Source organism: Drosophila takahashii, chromosome 2R, assembly GCF_030179915.1.
Source record: "Drosophila takahashii strain IR98-3 E-12201 chromosome 2R, DtakHiC1v2, whole genome shotgun sequence".
NCBI lineage: Eukaryota > Metazoa > Arthropoda > Insecta > Diptera > Drosophilidae > Drosophila > Drosophila takahashii.
Genome location: NC_091679.1, coordinates 41,767,338 through 41,784,739, shown reverse-complemented (window position 1 = coordinate 41,784,739; position 17,402 = coordinate 41,767,338). Strand labels below are relative to the sequence as shown.

At 40.9% G+C, this 17,402-nt stretch overlaps 2 protein-coding genes and 1 long non-coding RNA gene across 7 annotated transcripts; all 3 read left to right on the top strand.

The window, feature by feature from the left end:
* Positions 1-3,986: 3,986 nt before the first annotated feature.
* flap (flapper) lies at positions 3,987-13,430 on the top strand. 5 transcript variants are annotated; one of them, XM_070213188.1, is made up of 4 exons: positions 3,987-4,485; positions 9,779-10,042; positions 12,221-12,358; positions 12,865-13,430. In XM_070213188.1, the coding sequence occupies exons 1-4, from the start codon at positions 4,386-4,388 to the stop codon at positions 13,278-13,280; spliced, it is 918 nt and encodes a 305-aa protein (XP_070069289.1). In that variant the 5' UTR covers positions 3,987-4,385; the 3' UTR covers positions 13,281-13,430. The 5 variants fall into 5 exon arrangements, with proteins under 5 accessions (XP_070069289.1, XP_070069287.1, XP_070069285.1 ...); XM_070213186.1 differs by having other exon boundaries at positions 11,798-12,358; XM_070213184.1 differs by having other exon boundaries at positions 10,526-12,358.
* Positions 13,431-14,099: 669 nt separating this feature from the next.
* On the top strand, positions 14,100-14,482 carry LOC108057141 (uncharacterized). Its single transcript, XR_001769884.3, has 2 exons — positions 14,100-14,227; positions 14,279-14,482. It is a non-coding gene; the product is annotated as an uncharacterized lncRNA (long non-coding RNA).
* Positions 14,483-16,211: 1,729 nt separating this feature from the next.
* On the top strand, positions 16,212-16,908 carry LOC108057144 (uncharacterized). Its single transcript, XM_017141294.3, has 3 exons — positions 16,212-16,464; positions 16,598-16,679; positions 16,767-16,908. Exons 1-3 carry the CDS (start codon positions 16,234-16,236, stop codon positions 16,829-16,831), a joined length of 378 nt encoding a protein of 125 aa, XP_016996783.2. The 5' UTR covers positions 16,212-16,233; the 3' UTR covers positions 16,832-16,908.
* Positions 16,909-17,402: the final 494 nt, after the last annotated feature.

Genomic DNA, 17,402 nt, shown 5'->3' with positions numbered 1-17,402 from the left:
TATCTGCCAGCAAATCAAACTGAAGCCATTAATACCTGCAAAACTGCTCGCCAAGGCAATCAAAAAGGTCACATCTCTAAGACTTCAGTGGGCTATTCGCTAAGCTACTCAAACCAAACCCGTTCTGGTTATACTTGACTTTCTTTCCCAGATCAAATCAAAGCTTATGTGTGAATGCTCGATTATAAGAAGAAAAAACCCCACGCAATTTAGCAACAAACAACTCGCAGAGAAACCGTCAACGAGACGGCAGAATATTAATTGATTTCGCTTGGATCTTTCCTATCGCCCCTTGTTATTGTCTTGTTATTTTGCGTTTGGGTATTTTCGGGTTTTGTTTCAATGAACCGTCATATATATTCTGTACCCCGTGTGACTCATGTGTAGATCTCTTGGCCGCCAGGGAATTTTATTAATGAAAGACCATCCCGACCTGGGGAGAAGCTGAACAAAAAAACCCGATGCACGTAGCCAGTTGATATAATACTAAAATCAAAATTTGTGTTAAGGTCACGGTGACCAACAAAAGCGATTTTATGTATACAACCATGTTGCTGTTGTTGTCAACGCATTTTTTCAATATTTTTGCAATAAAAATTTTGTTGTTTTTACAGAAGATGCGCCGCTGTTGTCGTTGTGAACCAACTGGTTCAGCATTCAAAATGCAAACTGGTCTCGAGCCGCCAATTTGTTTGACTTTTCGGGTGTTTTCGGCTTGAAGTGGTTTTTGAAAAACACATTTTCCATGTGGGCTGCATTCAGCAAATTGCATTTTATTGAATTTTATTGATACGAAACTGGTTGCGAAATCGTTAATAACATAAACAATTTGGCAAACATTAATTGCAATACATGTTTCGTTTATTCTCGGCATTTTTTTGGGATGAGCTTCGGATGTGCTAAATTAATACTTAGTCAAGATTCAAAAATAATATATTACAAAGCTGATTTTATTTGCCATTTTATTTAGTTACATTTGTGCCTCGGATAATATGTGTATAAATAATTCTTATAAGAACGAAACACTTTATTTAATATCGCACATCTTTAAATTCTTGATCTTTCAAAATGATATTTTAATTGTATTTTTGATTCACTTGATAAATCTTCCCTTTTTGATATTTTCAAATATTTGGCTCAATTGTTTTTTTCTTCCTTTAGTGATTTTTTATATCCACAGTTAAGGTTAGAATTGGCTTCAAAGTTTAAAAAATATCAGTTTTTCTGCTGTAAATTTTTACATGTTCGTATTTGCAAAAACTGACGACAAAAACACAAAATGAAGTTTGGGGTTTGAAATTTGCATGTTTACATAGGTGGGCTTCCCCCATCGAAACTTAAAGTCGGATTGCGCGTGGAGAAAAACCGTTGGAGTTTGTTGTGTGACATTAATGACGATAAACAATTAATAAGGCGCTTTGCTTTGGGTGAAGGGTCGCGAAGGGGCGACATTTCCCAACTGAGTCGACTCTATTAAAGTAAATAATATGTGGCGCGCATTGTTGCTGCTCTTAGCTGACTTTGCAGTTTCCAAGATGCCAGCGTGTTGCCATTGTATTGTTATGGCCAAATAAACCCAAAAGATACGAAACGAAACGAAGCTGGCTGAAAATGTATAAAAACGTTTGTTTTCGTAATACAATTTTGATTACTTCTTCGACGCCAGCCGCCCATTGATGGGCATTGTCTCAGCTCGGCCCCTTTTGTGCGTCCCTAAGCGATTTGATTTATGGGCGGAGGTGCCCGCTGATCGCTGCTCCAGTCCACAAAGATCCACAAAGGCACCCAGCTACCGTTGGCCATTTGCCGGGATCGCAGACCATTTGGCAATAGCTTTGTTGTAATTGTAACAATAATAATAGCCGTGATTCCCGACGAGAGCTGACCCCCCTCCATCCAAAAAAAAAAACCAACTGGGCAATCATTGACATCGCAGTGGTTCCAGGGGCTTTATTTTTGGGAGGATAGTCTTGAAATATCATGGTAGAAAGAGTATATCATCATACTAGTCAAAAACCAATTTTTTGATTCGAATTCACAGTTAATTTGGCAATTGATTTATTAATCTGCACTTAACTTGCACTTAACACTTAAAAATTGTAAGTTAAAAAAACGGTAGCTTAAAAAGAGTTAACAAATAAATAATTATTTTCTTATTTTCTACAATATATACAAGAGAAACCCCCTAATCCGCCAAAAACTACACCCATTGCTGGACCATCAAGAGGCTAGGAAACTGGCTCTTTGATCGTCAAAAGCCAAATGCCGGTACAAATGCTCAAATGCGGAACCAATAAGCTGACATAATTTTTTGTGATGGGCAAGAAATAAAAGTTTTGCTCAGGCCAAATGATAATTACATTCCAGAGACATCCAAAGATATGGTCACGGTTGGCTTTCGAATGCGATCATTAACGCATTTTAATTTGAAGACCTATGGTCTATGGAGATGGTTATTCAAGGACGTTAAAAGGAAATATAAGTAATTTAGAAATGTGGGGATTATTATATTACTCCTTATGTGCAAAATTAGAAAAGAATTTCTTATAAACGATCATAAATAATAATTAAGTATGAGATGGTCCAAGGACGTTTAAGGAAATATCAGTATTTTGGAAATGTGGGAATTTTTATATTACTTTTTATGTGCAAAATGAGAAAAGAATTTCTTATGACTATCATAAATATGAATATAATATGATCACGCGGAGAGATGATCTAATCACCGGTCGTGTTATTGGCCGGGCGGGATGAAATGCCAAAAGTTCATCGATCACTGACACCGCAGATCAACTCAACGCATCTTTATTAATCTGCCAAAAGTCTGATCGATCGGTTCTCTGACTCAGTCCCCCAGGCCAGTAAAAAACTCAATGCAATGAGACAAATAAACAGACAAGCCTGAAATATGTTTATGTCAACGTCTATCGATCGGCAAATATTAATGAATTGGGATTGAGTCGAGAACAAGAATTTGCCGGAGAAACAGGATCTTGCGAATGTGTGACATATGATACGCATAACTTATGCATTGTTAGCATAATACTTTTCCAAAATCAAGCCAAACCTGTCAAAATAAACAGACCGAACGGAGCACATTCGTTTTCAATATCGATTTGCATTTCGTGTGTGTTTAATTTATGCGAAAGTTGTGTCTATTTGGGAACCGCTTAGGCTATTGTCTTGTAAATCAATTGGAGAATATCACTAATGTTAGGCGGCTGTTAGCTGAATGTTAATATTAACCCCTTGTCAAAATAGGCTACATATTTGGATCATAACAAAAAAGTTTAAATTTATTTCAAAATTAAAAGTTATGGAAAAATTTGAGCAGATTAAAACGAATATCTTAAGGATTACTATTTAATTATAATTTATCGAGAAGTTTAAGTAATCATAAGATATTGAAATTAACATGTTGAAATGACAAATGAAATAGTTAGTATCGAAGATGCTATTATTTTGGCTTTCTAGTTTTGTAGAAAGAATATTTTTAGACTGCTTAGCAGATCAACCTGTAACATATTCAAATCCTGGATAAAATAACTCTGTTCTAGGACCTTCTGAATGCTCATATATATTTTCAAGATATATTTTTTTTGTATAACACCTAAGTTTTCTTTAGAGGGTTAAGCTGGATGCGATCAGGTTGCTTGGCTGACCTTGAACGTCATTGGCAATGCGTCAAACTGTGGCGACAAACCAGTATGCAAAAAAAAAGTTGATCACCAGGCGGCAATTAAAACAATTATTTTGCACCGTTTTCCGGTAAATAGAAAATAAGAATAGAAGAGAGAGAAAAAGAGGGGGCGTTTATTTTTGCATAGATAATACTTTCTCGCTATCGAGATCCACAATTTTCTTATAAGCCAAGTTACCTGGGGGACTCTGCCGCTGCCGCAGTCGCAGTCGGCGTCTCTGCCGGCTTCACCGTTTCAGCCAAGTCAAGCTCCGAGCTCCGAACTCTTGGCCAAGTTTATTGAAAGCGCAGAATCCGTAAGCTACGGACGTGTTTCGCTCGAGCGCATCGCGCATCTCCCGACTTCGACCTACGCTCTCTCGCTCGCACCCGCTCGCCCCGCCTAGCACCCTCTCGCTCGCGCGCAGCCGAAGTGATCGTGATATCGTGCCGCGAATTTGGATTTTATTGAGATTTCGATTGAGAAAAGGCGGTGAAAATATTACACATTTTAGTTGTCTGGCTGCCGATTTTGTCATCGCGATCATTGTTAGTCGGCAAGTCGGCACCTACGCGTATATAATTATTTTTCATACCCCTTTGGGCAATGCCCAATTCTAAATTGTTAATTGCGTGACAAATTCCGAAAGGCCTAAAAAATTATAATAAATAAATAAATACGAAATATCACTTCACCCACGAGATAATGCAGTTCGATCCGAAGCCACGATGCGGTGGCAGCGTGGTTAGCTTTACCGTTATGCTGCTGCTGATCATCGGCGCCGATTTCGCCGTTGGAAGGCCTGGTATTAAATTAAACCAAAAGAAATATTTATACTTAGAAAGAAAAAAAACTTGGGCAATTGCATTTGCGATTGCGTTATCGGTATATCGCATATTCAATTTGCACCAGCATGCGAATCCGATCTTTCGATCAGTGATCTCTTTCGCTTTCTTTGTCTTTACCTCTTTCTATTTGCGGTTTACGTTTATTAAATGTTATGTGTGCTTATTGCGTATTTTCTGGAGGAAGCTACAAGTTTATGTGTGTTATAAAATATATTAATTTATTAAATGTTTGGCATAATTATTATGCCAGTTCTAGAACCTGTTTGCTGAGATATTATCATTTAGAAATATTCTAGAACTTAAAGATCACCAGCTCGCTCAACTTAAAGCTTCCTCTTTATCTTTATCTGTATCTTGATCTGTAACTAATTTTACGATTTTATCTCAATCCTACTAAGTGTTATCCTGAACCCAAGTCCCCCTTTCCCCTCCCTCTGTCTGTCAATATATGTTAGAAGTTCCGATTCTTCACTCCCACTATAAAGCATCTAAAAAACTCACCTCACCTCACCTGCATTTGCATTCCCAAAACTCACCAACTCACCGCGCACAAGGTTTGTTCTCACCCCGTAGTGAACTTCGATCGTGATCGTGATCATGACCCACATCGGTTGGGAGACAAGTGTTATCCCCCAGCTAACGACTAATGACAGTTGCACCAACAGGCGGAAAAATCAGTGGGTCTGAAAGTTAATTTGAAATGAAGTTAATTTGCATTCAAGTTGTAAACATAGAAAATGCAAAAGAAAAGCGGATAAGTAGAAGAATTGTAAGGAAATGTGATAATGGGTAATTAAATATTTTTTCAGTATGATTTAAATGACTTGAAAGATCTATCACAAAGTGATTCTTATGTTTCGGTCTTCAGGGAGGAAATTCCAGCAGGTACAATTATAAAATTTGTATAAGGACAAAGAGAGATGACCAAATGATTCAAAGCGTGACATGTATTTCTCTTAGTTCTATGTCAGATTTCAGCTTTGAGGTTCCTTAATTTTTAATTTTTGTATGTAAGAGTATACATCCTCCATTGTCAATCTAATCCATCTTTGTTACAAAGGATGGTCATTCCTAAAATTGAACAAAGGAAGAATCCCAAATGATTCGAATCACCTCTTATATCTTTCATATTATTTGATCAAATCATTCTGATCATTCCTTAAGTTTTCTTTGTAAAACTATACAGTTTTTTTTTATAATTATGTATATAGATAAAGCCCAGTTTCCTTGAGAGGTTTACTCTTCTCAGCGACGCATCTTCATTGACACTGCTTAATTTCGAGTGCATTCTTCTGACTTGTCCCGAAGGCTTGTGCGTGCAATTAGCCTTCGCTTCTGAAGAGCCCTATAACTGCCGCCTTAAGCTGTTTTTGTTTGACAAACAAACTGAAGAACTGGGCGCCGATCATTATGTTTTTTTTTGGGTTTTGGTTGAAAGCGAAATCAGGTAGCCGCTGCAAAAACAAATAGCGAGGTTCCCAAAGGCAAAGCCGTAAGAAAAACGAAATTCGAGAAGAGCCGAGATGTTGTGAAGAGGCTCCAAAGAAAACGAAAACTGAAAACCGAAAACCCCAAACTGAAACTAAACCCAGAGACCCAGCAAGTGGGGGTTACGTAAGCTGCAGATAACGTGACTGGCAAGGCTTCGACCAAGTCGTTGTCGATCCGTCTTCCTCTTGGCGCTTTTTGGGGGAAGGAGGAGGGGTGGTTCAAGAAGAAGGGGCTAAACGACCTCTGGATGGGGTTCCCTAGGGGTGGGGGCTCCATGTAGTCTATAAATTTAGCGACGCTTTTGTCAAGACGATCTGTTAACTAAGTTGTTTACACCAACTAGAGACTAATGTTGTGGCGCTCTTTTTGGGTCATGGGGCTACAAACAAGAGGCCACGACAAAATAGAGGCAGATAAAAAGAAACAGAAGATCTTTTGAAGACTTCTCAAAGACTTTGGGCCAAAACCCATTGACCAACTAGTCAACTAGTTAATTGGCCAATGGCAATTAAAGCGATCATTTGAAGCACCAATGATGGAAATATCATTGGCATTTGCCTAATGGATTTCCTTCGCTCCAAATAGTCTCGGTTTCCATTTCATCAGCAATCAATGAAGCCATCGTAATGAATGGATAACCGTACGTGATAATTAGCGAATTCGCACGGATCTGAAATAGGGAATCGTGCCTCACTTTCGCGTGGCTTGATTTATGATTCAGCCGCAGATTATCGTAATTAAAACACAATGGGATATCAACCAGTTATGAGCAGCGGCAATTCGATTTCAACATGTGTAGGTATATATATTTTTGGGTATCTATAAAACTGATTTGCCAATCTATTGCGAATTCCTCAAAGGCAGCCGCCAAATGCGAATCGATATAGAACCAATTCTGGGGCCATTCTAAGCCATAAATATGTATTTATTTATGGGAGAGTTCGATTTCCGTTTGCATTCTCTTCCCCCTTGACATTTCCAAGCCAATCATAATAAAATCATATTTCTTTTGGCCATTTCAAGTGCAATAAACACGCTTTGTTCCCCCAGCCAAGTATAGTTTACAAGTTGCGATTGTGTGTTTTTAATTTGGCAATTTGGCACGGCTTTTGACACATTTCGTTAGTCGAATGTCATCCCACACACACCACCCGATAAGTCGATAAATCCAAGGCCTGCTAGAGATATGATATAAACGAAGATTAATAAAAATCCATTACAATCCAGCGAAGGTTGGCCAAGTCAAAGTGGAGAAGATGGTAAACAAACTGTAAAATTGGCAAGTGCAAAATGTGTTCAACAGAAATTCCCATTGTCTTTGGGTGGGTGTAGATGTCGTGAAGCCGTCAATCAATTAAAAATTAAATTCAATAAACATAAGCGATAGAGATGGATGGAGTTGTTGTCGATGGTTGTGAAGATGGCGTTGGAGACAAGCGAAATTAATTGGCCTGAACTTGAGCAGCGTTCGAGGCGGAAGTGCGGGGAATTTCAATTATTTTGGCATTATCCGAGGAAAAAAAGCAGCTCGCCAGCGTGACGCAAATCGTCTTCAACTATCTCCTGGGCATTCATATTTATGAGAGGCTGAGACTTTGGAGCTGCAGGCGAAAGTTCAGGGCTTCCTGATCTAAACGGCCAAGCCCGTCCCAAAAATGCAAATTAATCTAGAGATCTATAGAGATGATATAGGTATGCACATGTGCTTAGCAGCCGGAACTGACTTGGCTGGCTAAATCAAAGCAACGCCCATCGCGATTTGGCTTAGTCACATACCAGTTAAGTTGACCGCAGAGCAGAAACCGCATTTCCAGAATTCCCCGGCTCTACACTAATTATAATATGCCATATCTACAGTATATGGGCGCACAATTTATTCAGTTATTCCACTGCTGCTGTAAACAGGAATCAGAAGCTGGGAGAAGCTGAGATTCATCTGAGAATCTCTCAGATATCCACGTAAATTATTATTAATTATTCGCACTCGGCACGAGCGTCGTACTACCCATGGCGAAAATAACAAAATCGTTGTCAGTACAATCATTAGCCATTAATTCGGTTGTTGTTGCTGTCAGAGCCACCAGCTGTCACATGGATTCCCCGGTTCCCCGATTCCCAGACCCCCAGCGACAGAACAATGAGTGTCTCGTTTGATAAAACCCAGCCAATAATTGCAAAGTGCGTTTCGCGAGTGTAAGGCTACAGAGTTAATTCGAAAAAACATGGATTTCTAGAAATAGAGTCATTAATGGGATTTTAATTAATTATATTATTAAAGTTTCCGATTCAGTAAACCACGAAAAGATATATTAATTTTAATAGATTTTTCAGTAGGAATAATTCACCAAGAGAGACATTAATTTTGAGTCCCAAATGAATATTAATAGATATTTTTCAAATTAAGTATACAATAAATGCGCTTTTTATGGCTTTTCCCACACCAATTTATTATTGACAAAATTAGTCAAATTATCGTATTGAGTGTGTATTTTTAATTGATTGCATGTTTTGTCATTTTACAACAATATGAAACGCACAGTAGGCCCTTAAGCCCTTTTTTCTCGCTTCCAATGGGCAGCTGAAACGAAAGACTTAGGCAACGAACTTGATGGTTGCACACCTGTCACACCCACACATACACAACTACAGCGACACATGCATACACGTACATTGACTAACCTGCCTGGGTAACTTTTAAAATTGAATTTTATCTGGTGGCGGACCTTTGTGTAACTAACAGTAACCACCGCACAGCAGCCACACATTACAACAGCAAGAAAAAGCTGAAAGGCTAAAAAAGCAAAAGCAAATGTATGGCCCATCGCAGTCAATGTCAATCAATCAGCCGCCGCGGCAGCCAAATTGCCCAAGAGCCGCCCACAGCTGCCTCATCTGTCACCCAACCACCAGCACCACCAAAGCCACCGGCAATGCCACCGAAAAAGCTCCTCACCCATTTGGCAGACACCCCAAAATGAATTTCAGATCGTCTTCAATTTACAAACAGCCCTTTGCTAGAAAAATATTTATATATTTTGTTAAATTTATATTAATTCTTAATTTGAGTATCTAAAGTAGATCGAACGCAACAAATTAGGCGCGCAGCACTTCAACAATAATTATATTTAGTTAAACGCAATCACTAAAATAATCCTTTTAATAATAATAACATTATTATTGAAGGCCGTTTATTAAAAATTATATTAAAGTTTTCCTTTTTATTGCCGTAAATCTAAAATTTGAGCTATAAGCAGTTCTTCTTAATACTTTTATGATCATCAATAATTTTTAAATGTATATTTAAGCTAAGAAATGCAAGGGCTTTTTAGATTTTGTACAAAAAGAAAAAGGCAATTGAAGTCTATTAATTTTTCCGAAATTGTATGTCGTCTAAACAAAAGGCATTTTAAATAATGAAACATTTTAAGCCTTATATCTAAATTATTATAATTTACTTAAGAATTTCATTTTGTTTATCATGTTTTTCCGTCATAATTTTCTAAGCAGTTTTACTTGAATATAAATGAGGTTATTTGAAAGAAGTTTGTTAGAAGGGTGTTAGCTATCGTGCTCATTTGATTTCTCATTGGTTCTCTGTGTCATTTGCCCATTTCTCTTTGCCATATCCACTCGCTACTTCCACTCGCTACTTCCACTTTGCCACCTGCCACTCCCACTTGCCACTTTGCTTTGCCACGCTCCAAAGAAGCAGTCGCAGCCACAACGAGACCCACCACATTCTGCTCCCCATTCCAACAGATGTGCGCGATGCGTCGCCCTTCGCCCGCGACCTGCAGCCGCCGCTGTTGCAGCCGGACGTGACCTTCAGCGGATCAGCTGCTGGCGGGGGGCCGAAGGCCATCGACAGCTATGGCAACCCCATCGACGCCCTGCGACCGATTGACACGCCCGATGGGCGGAAGGTGGTCAGCGCCCAGGGCGTTCAGTTCGAGATACCCACCTATGCATCGGGGATCACGGAGATCAGGCGGCCGGCCGATGATCTTCTGCCGCCGCACATTGGTGAGTTGACAACAACAAAAGAAAGAAGAACGAAGGGAACAGCGGCTGCCAGCGGTGCCAAAAGCAGAACGGAAACGGAAACGGAAACCAGGACGAAACACGTTACAAAAGAAACAAATGCCTTGACTGCACAAAAACCACACAGCACAAACAGTAGAAGTAGTAGTAATAGTAATACAAATAGCAATAGCACCACCCGCACCGCACAAGCCGCACCACCACCCCCCATTAGCACCACTAACAAGCTGGCCAAACGCGATTCGCAGGGCGGCCAGTTTCCCATTGCACCACCCAGTAACCGCCACGCCCCGCCCGCCTACTCCCTGATCAAGCTGAATCCCTTTGTGGACGCCAGCGATTCACCCATCACCCAGATCCTAGGTTCTAGTTTCCCCTCCCCCCTCTGTCCCCCCTCGAGTGTCCCCTCCCCAACTGCGAATTGCTCGAAATACTCAACATCGAATACGAATCCTCTCCAACCAGATGCCATCGCTGTGGGCCTGGAATCCACACAGTCCAGTCAGTCATTCACCGGCACAGCATCAGCATCTTCTGCACCACCAGCACCACTTCCAGCCACATCACTAACACCGCCCCTGCATGATCCACCTTCATCCGACACCACGACCACGACCGCCGCCTCCTCGGATGTGGAGGTGGAGCAGGCGCAACTGGTGCCTCTGCAGGAGGAGCAGAAGGTCGACTCCCTGCCCGATTATATACGGGAATTGCAGCGCCAGGATGCGAATATTGGCGGACCCGTGGAATGGAAGCCGGCTGCCGATGGGGCACCACTCAGTGTGATTGCCTGGGATCTCTTGCCGCCGCATCAGAATCAGGATGGCCATCAGCCGGAGGAGCAGCAGCAGGAACCCACCATTATCACGGAGGCCCAACAGCTGCCGGCTAAGAAAATCCAGGGCATTGTGGATCCCATTACCAACAACATTCGGCTCAGCCTGAGCAGTGGTGGAGCTGTAGGCTCAGTGGAGCCCCTCCAAACCGATGGACCAGCTGATCATGGCACAAATGCTCATGTGGGCAGCACCACGCCCAGTAATCCTGGTCGTTTTCCCAATCGCCAACGTGGCACAGCCCATTACAGCACCACCAGGAGCAGTAGCACCACCTTGAGGCCACGAAGCAGTAGCACCACCACCACCCAGGCCACAACAACTACCAGGAGAAGCACTACCACCACCACCACTACGACCAGGAGACCCACCACTACCACCTCCACCACCACCACTACGACTGCAGCACCACCAATACTAAGCACCACTGAAGATCCCGCCAACTTCTATCACCTGATAAATGAGGAGGCCTATGCCTACACTCTGCCCACCTATCTGCAGGAGGTCACCGATCCGGATCTGGATGTGGCGGTCACCTTCGAGGTGCCCGAGGACAATGACAAGTACAACCACACGCTGGCCAACGATTTGGAGCCACCCTACGAGCCCTTTGTGGATCTGGGCAACATTCAGTTGACGCCACCACCCACCAGCCGACCCACAACCACAACTACGAGGAGAACAACCACGACAACAACCACCACTACGGCAGCACCAACAACCACAACAACGACGCCACGAACAACCACTACAACCACCACGCGACGTCCGACCACGCAGCGAACCACCAAAGCACCCATACCACCACCAACACTAAAACCACCCACTCAGAGCACCCAAGCGCACCCAGAAGCACCGCCAGTGAAACTGACTACAACAACCACCACCACCCAAAACGCAGATAACCCAACGTCGACGACGCTGGAGGATTCGAGGAGCACCACGGCGAGTCCTTTGGATGCAGGCAACCCCTTCGATTCGGCTACGATTCCCGCCTGGCTGCGTGACTTTGACTATCCGGATGTGGGTCCCGGTGTGCCCTTCGACCCGGATAACTTTGGACCAGCAGGTGGATCAGCTGGAGGAGCACCAAGTGGCAGTAACCGTAACCCCACCAACCCGCCACGTCCTCCAACCATCCCGCCCGCCTCCTCCGCTTTTCCATCCAAAGTCACGCTTCCGCTTCCAGGCAGCAGCAGCAGTGGAATCAGTGGCATCAGCAGCAGCGGGGAACCACCGCTGGTCCTCATCCCGCCCGCTGACGCCTCTTCCTCCGACTCCAATCCCAATCCCGGACAACTGACCCATCCCACATCCTTTGCAGCCCGCTTCGAGCCGCCGGCCAGCAGTCCCAGCTCCAATCCGTCCACCATCGATCCCTTCCCGCCCAGCAAGGTGGAGTACACCAAGAGCGACGAGGGCAAGGTCATCAGCACACCCATAAACAGCAATCAGCGAAAAAGTGAGTTTTGTCTTTTAATTTGAATCATTTTTAGAATATTTTTTTTGTACTGTCAAAAAACTTTTATAAGTTGCCTGAGGTCCCAGTAGCTTTTGCCTTATACACTCTAAAAAATATTTTAATCAAATTTTAGGAATTTGCTAAAGTGTTCTATAAATTATATAAAACTTACCCTCCTAAAGTTAATTTTGTTTAAATATAAACAAATCAAATTTACTAAAAAAAAGTCTTTTTTGAAAAAAAAAATTAATTTTAAATTTGACAAATGTGTTTTGAGCAACAGGGACTTTTTATTATTATTATATGCTTTAGATAGAACTTTTTAATTACTTTTTCATGAAAACAAAACCGATAGCCAGAAAAAATAGTATTTTTAACAATTAATGGTTGAAATTAAATTCCAATTAAGGAGGCATGAAATAGGAAAATGCGATACAATAGTTACAATAAATATTTGCGTTTCTTAACTAGAAATTGAGTTTTCCCTAACCTATTTTTTCCCCCAGCCGAGACTGTGGCCCCGGCTGTCAACACTGGAAAGTACACGGGTGGATTTGGGGCTCCGGCGGGTCTTTTGCGTCCACAGTCCGCCAGCTCCAATCCTGGCCAAAATCCCAGTGCAAGCGCCAACTCCGACGTCTATGTGGCCGGCAATCAGCACGAGTTCAGCGCCGTTATAAAGGCGAACAAGGCGAGGCCCACCGTGAATCCGGGTCGCTACAACGGCGGCTTTGGAGCACCCACCGGTGTCCTATCGCCCCAATCGCCGGCGGAGCCGCGACCCTTCCAGCCCGTCCACCAGCAGGCGGAGCACAGGGAACACCAGGCCGGCGGAGGCAACCGGAGGACGGATAGCCGCTTCGGTGGACCACCCGGCATCCTGGTGCCCTTCGACAACGTGCAGCGAACTGGGGGGCAGTAACCGACGAGTCCAGCTGTCTCCGCAAATACTTTAAATTATTTATAGCCCATGTACATGTACCTATGCTAGAGCTAAGTAAGTGGATGACCACACGGGGTCGCCACACCACGATACTTGCGAAATAAAACGTCTCAGAACTATCAAGTCGAATCGCTCGAATTTTCGAAACCTAGTTCACTGGGACAAACAGCTCAGGGATTCTGAATACTTTGAAGGCAGTTCGACTCGGTTCGGCATTCAGTAAACACGTAAAGCCCTGCGGAACTTGTTCGGAAGTATATTGTTTTAAGTTCGATTCCAAAATGTGCAACAGTGAGAAGTATACACCGGATTGTTGCGCCGGTTTCTATCCAATATGGTGCATGGTGGTTGGTGCCTTGTTCACATTAGGAGGCATTGTAATGATAGCCCGGCAACCTCGGGCCCTCGGGCAAGCAGTTGAACCTGATTATACATTGTATGGAGTACTTGGATTGCTCTTAGGCGTTAGTTATATTTGCGGTGGATTATTGATGTTTTTCGGTCGTAGAATGGCAAGTAAAGATCGTTAATAGTTTAATCAAAAATGTTGTATTACTGTATTATAACAGAATAAGAGAGGACTTTTTAAAATTGGAAAAATCTTGAGCTATTTTTTGCCTTGTATAGGATTTGGCTCTATTTGGCCTTTAAGTAAGTCACAATATGCGCACTGCTATCTATAGGAATTGATCCAGAATTGTTTTCACTCTTATGTTTTACTTCCCGTTTCTGAATTTAGTTGTCCACGTTTGCGCTGTTAAGAGACTGTGCACATATATGAATAATCGCTGGGGATAGATAACGCTGCAACTTTTTAGTTTTCCATTTGGATATTTATCTTGATGTTACCAAGAGAACCACTATAAATTTACCAGTTTAAATTTAAATACTTTAAATTCAAGTTTACAATGAATTACCGGCAAAAGGTAAGATAAATAGATCAATTTTCACATGTCTTAATATTGTTTTTTAAACAGGAAATTTCGTTTGGACTATATTCTAAGCAATGGAAAGCGGTTTATTATTGAATGATGTGTCAAATTTTTGGATTTTTAATAATCAAAATTATTATGTGTTCAATTTTAGAATTAAACTTTCTGGGAGGCCAAGTGTTCGTATTATCAAACGATAAAATGAATTGGGGTAAAATAATAATAATCTCGGAATAAATTTAAAAAGTTTGGTATTGTCGGATTGTATTAACACAAATTATATATACATATACATTCAATTAGCTGCTTTTTAGGGAGAAGAATTTGGAGTTGCCTTTGTCCTTTGTTAAAAAAAAAAATAAAAAAATTTTTTAAAATTTATAAATTATAAATAAATTTGTTTAAATATAAATAAATATATTATAATAATAAAAATGTACAGAAGCGGGAACTTTTCGGAGAAATTCGAAGAAAAACAAATTCTTCAAGGTGGACGGATTTTGTACAATCATGGGTGTTCTTTCTACTTAGTCCCAGGCGGGATTCCACCCGGAATAGCTATTCAATGGCATCTGACGAATGAGTACAGGCTTAAGTGGACACTCTGGCTCCTCGTGCTCTTAGACTACGTGCAGCGCATTGGGAATCAGTAAAATATTTAAGGGTGGTCAAAAAAATAAAATATTCCTTTCGACATTTTATGTAGAACTTTGTAAAAAATATCGTTCTTTTATTTCAAATTTACCGACTAAAAAACAAGACTATAAATCTACGCCACTAAGATTGAAATGATCAATGGCAACAGTACGTATGAGTGATGGTTTTTTTTGCCAATCAAATCGTTCTAATTTGGAAAACCTAGTTCACCGGGAAAAAACTGTTCGGTATGGCAAGCAGTATACACACGAAAAGAGCTACGATAAATACGGAAAATTCATATGTTTTAAATTCGACTCGACAATGTGCCAATGTACTCCGGGCTGTTGGGTCCAGTTCTATTCAATATGGTGCATCGTATTGGGTATCTTTGTGTTTGTGGAGGTATCTTATCTTGTGTCTACGGAACCCACTGAAGCGCCGATTCGGATTGGCCCTATAAGGATAGATTTGTTCTTACCTATCTATGTTGTTGTATGCCTCATTTGCGTGTCTTACCTTTTCGCTGGGCTATTCATGGTGATTGGTCAATTATTGGCAAGTCAAGATTAATAACATTTTAGCCAATATATTTTATTAATTTGTTTTTAACAGGACTCAAAGGCATTGTTTAAAACTGGAAAATGCCTAAGCTACGTTTTACCTATTGCAGGATTTCTTCTCATACTTCCAGCAGGTAAGTTGCTATGTTTGGGTATGTTTATGCATTGAATTTTTTGATTCTAACCACCAATACTAATACTAAATACAAAGTGTCATTTATTAAGATTTGTCCAGATGCATTCCTAAGTAATGGATTTACTTCTTTTTCCTATTTAGTTGTCCACGCCTTCGCTATAGTAAATATGTACAAATATCAGGAACAACGTTGGCCAAAGCACTCCTAATGTCTTACTTTTTAAGTAAATCTTTCCCTTTCATGTCAGGAAAAGAAGAAAAAATAGTATTCGGCTCACTAGTTTCGAAATCAGTGAAATCAGTCCCGTTGATAGCAAAGGTGAGTAAAATGTGTCATTCTTAAACGGTTCTAATATATTACCTTAAACAGGAAATCTTTGTTTATATCGAAGGTAATAGATCCAAAATGTAATGTGGTCGGACTGAGTGAAGTTATACTCAATACTCTGAATTTAATGAATAATAATAACATAACTCTATAAACTTTCCCCCAGAGTCAAAAAATTTAAGCGATTAAGATTTGAAAAATTCCTGGTAGAAATGTCCAACATTGAAAGGTAATGGGTACTGAAACATCCAGTCTTAGTAATCTTTGAGATCAAGGTCATCAAATTTAAAACTTTAATATTTTTGAATTAAAAAGTCTCCAAGATTATTATCTTCTAATGTGTCGGATAAATTCAATATTACCTGAAGCATGCACTCGCTTTTATGCCATATGGTGTATCACTTGGGGGCTTTTGATTGGATGCGGCTATTCGCTTCTCCTCATTTTGGATCTTTCGAGTCCTAAAGCTAAATTAGATCTGCTCGAAAGAATTCTTTCTATTGCTTATGCCTTAATGGGATTATCTTATGGCTTAGCTGGTGCTTTTATGTTCCTCGGAATGCATTACGTAAGTCATTGTTGTCAAATTGTTTTTATATATTTATGTAGTACTATTGGAAGTAGTTTTTTTATGGATACTTTATAATAGGAACTTTCGACTATAGCTTCTCTGCCACTATTTAGTTAATTATCTATTACAGGATAAGCCGACTCTGTTTAAGTGTGGAAAGTTATTAAGCTCTATATTTGCAATTGCAACGTTTCCCGTTATATTTATCTCCGGTAAGTTTAAGAACGGTAATGCATTTAAAAAAAGAGTTTCTATTTATAAAAAGTTTATAATTATAAAAAAGTATTTCCCAACCTTAGTTGTACATTGCAGCAGTATGCGTTGCATGTGTCAATATATGAAGGAACGATGGAACAAAGGCTAAGAGCACCGAGATCCTTTGCTAGTTTTTTTTTTATATTTTGTTAAGTTATTAAAAAATTAAAATGAAAAAAAATTAAATATCTTAAGTATATTTATTAGTTGTAAACAAATAATTTGTTCGGTATAATGTGGAAATGTCCTGCACAAAAGTGTATTATCATCCCATATTTGATTCCATTTGATGTTAGGTGGCCCCATTCGCTTGGGGGCGAATCCATTTCGCATTCAACAGGTTTGGGCGCTCGGTGCCTTGCATGCGATCTGCTCCAATCTGGAAACTAAGCCATTACAATCGGAGGTCGTGTCTGTTCAATTGGAGTTGTCGTAAACGCGAGTCGGCATTAAGGTCTGGGCTCCCCTTTTCCCTCCTCCTCCGAAGCGGAGCAACTTGAGCAAATGCAAATATCATAATTTCCGACAGCCCATCTGCCAGGGAATCAAACGGAGGGGAGTAGGCCACAAATGGCGGCCCACCTCCGGTTCCACCTCCAGCTACAGATCCACCTCCTCATCCAGGCCACCGTTACGAGGGCAGGACAAATAAAATTGTTTCGTCACGCCACCGCGAAGGT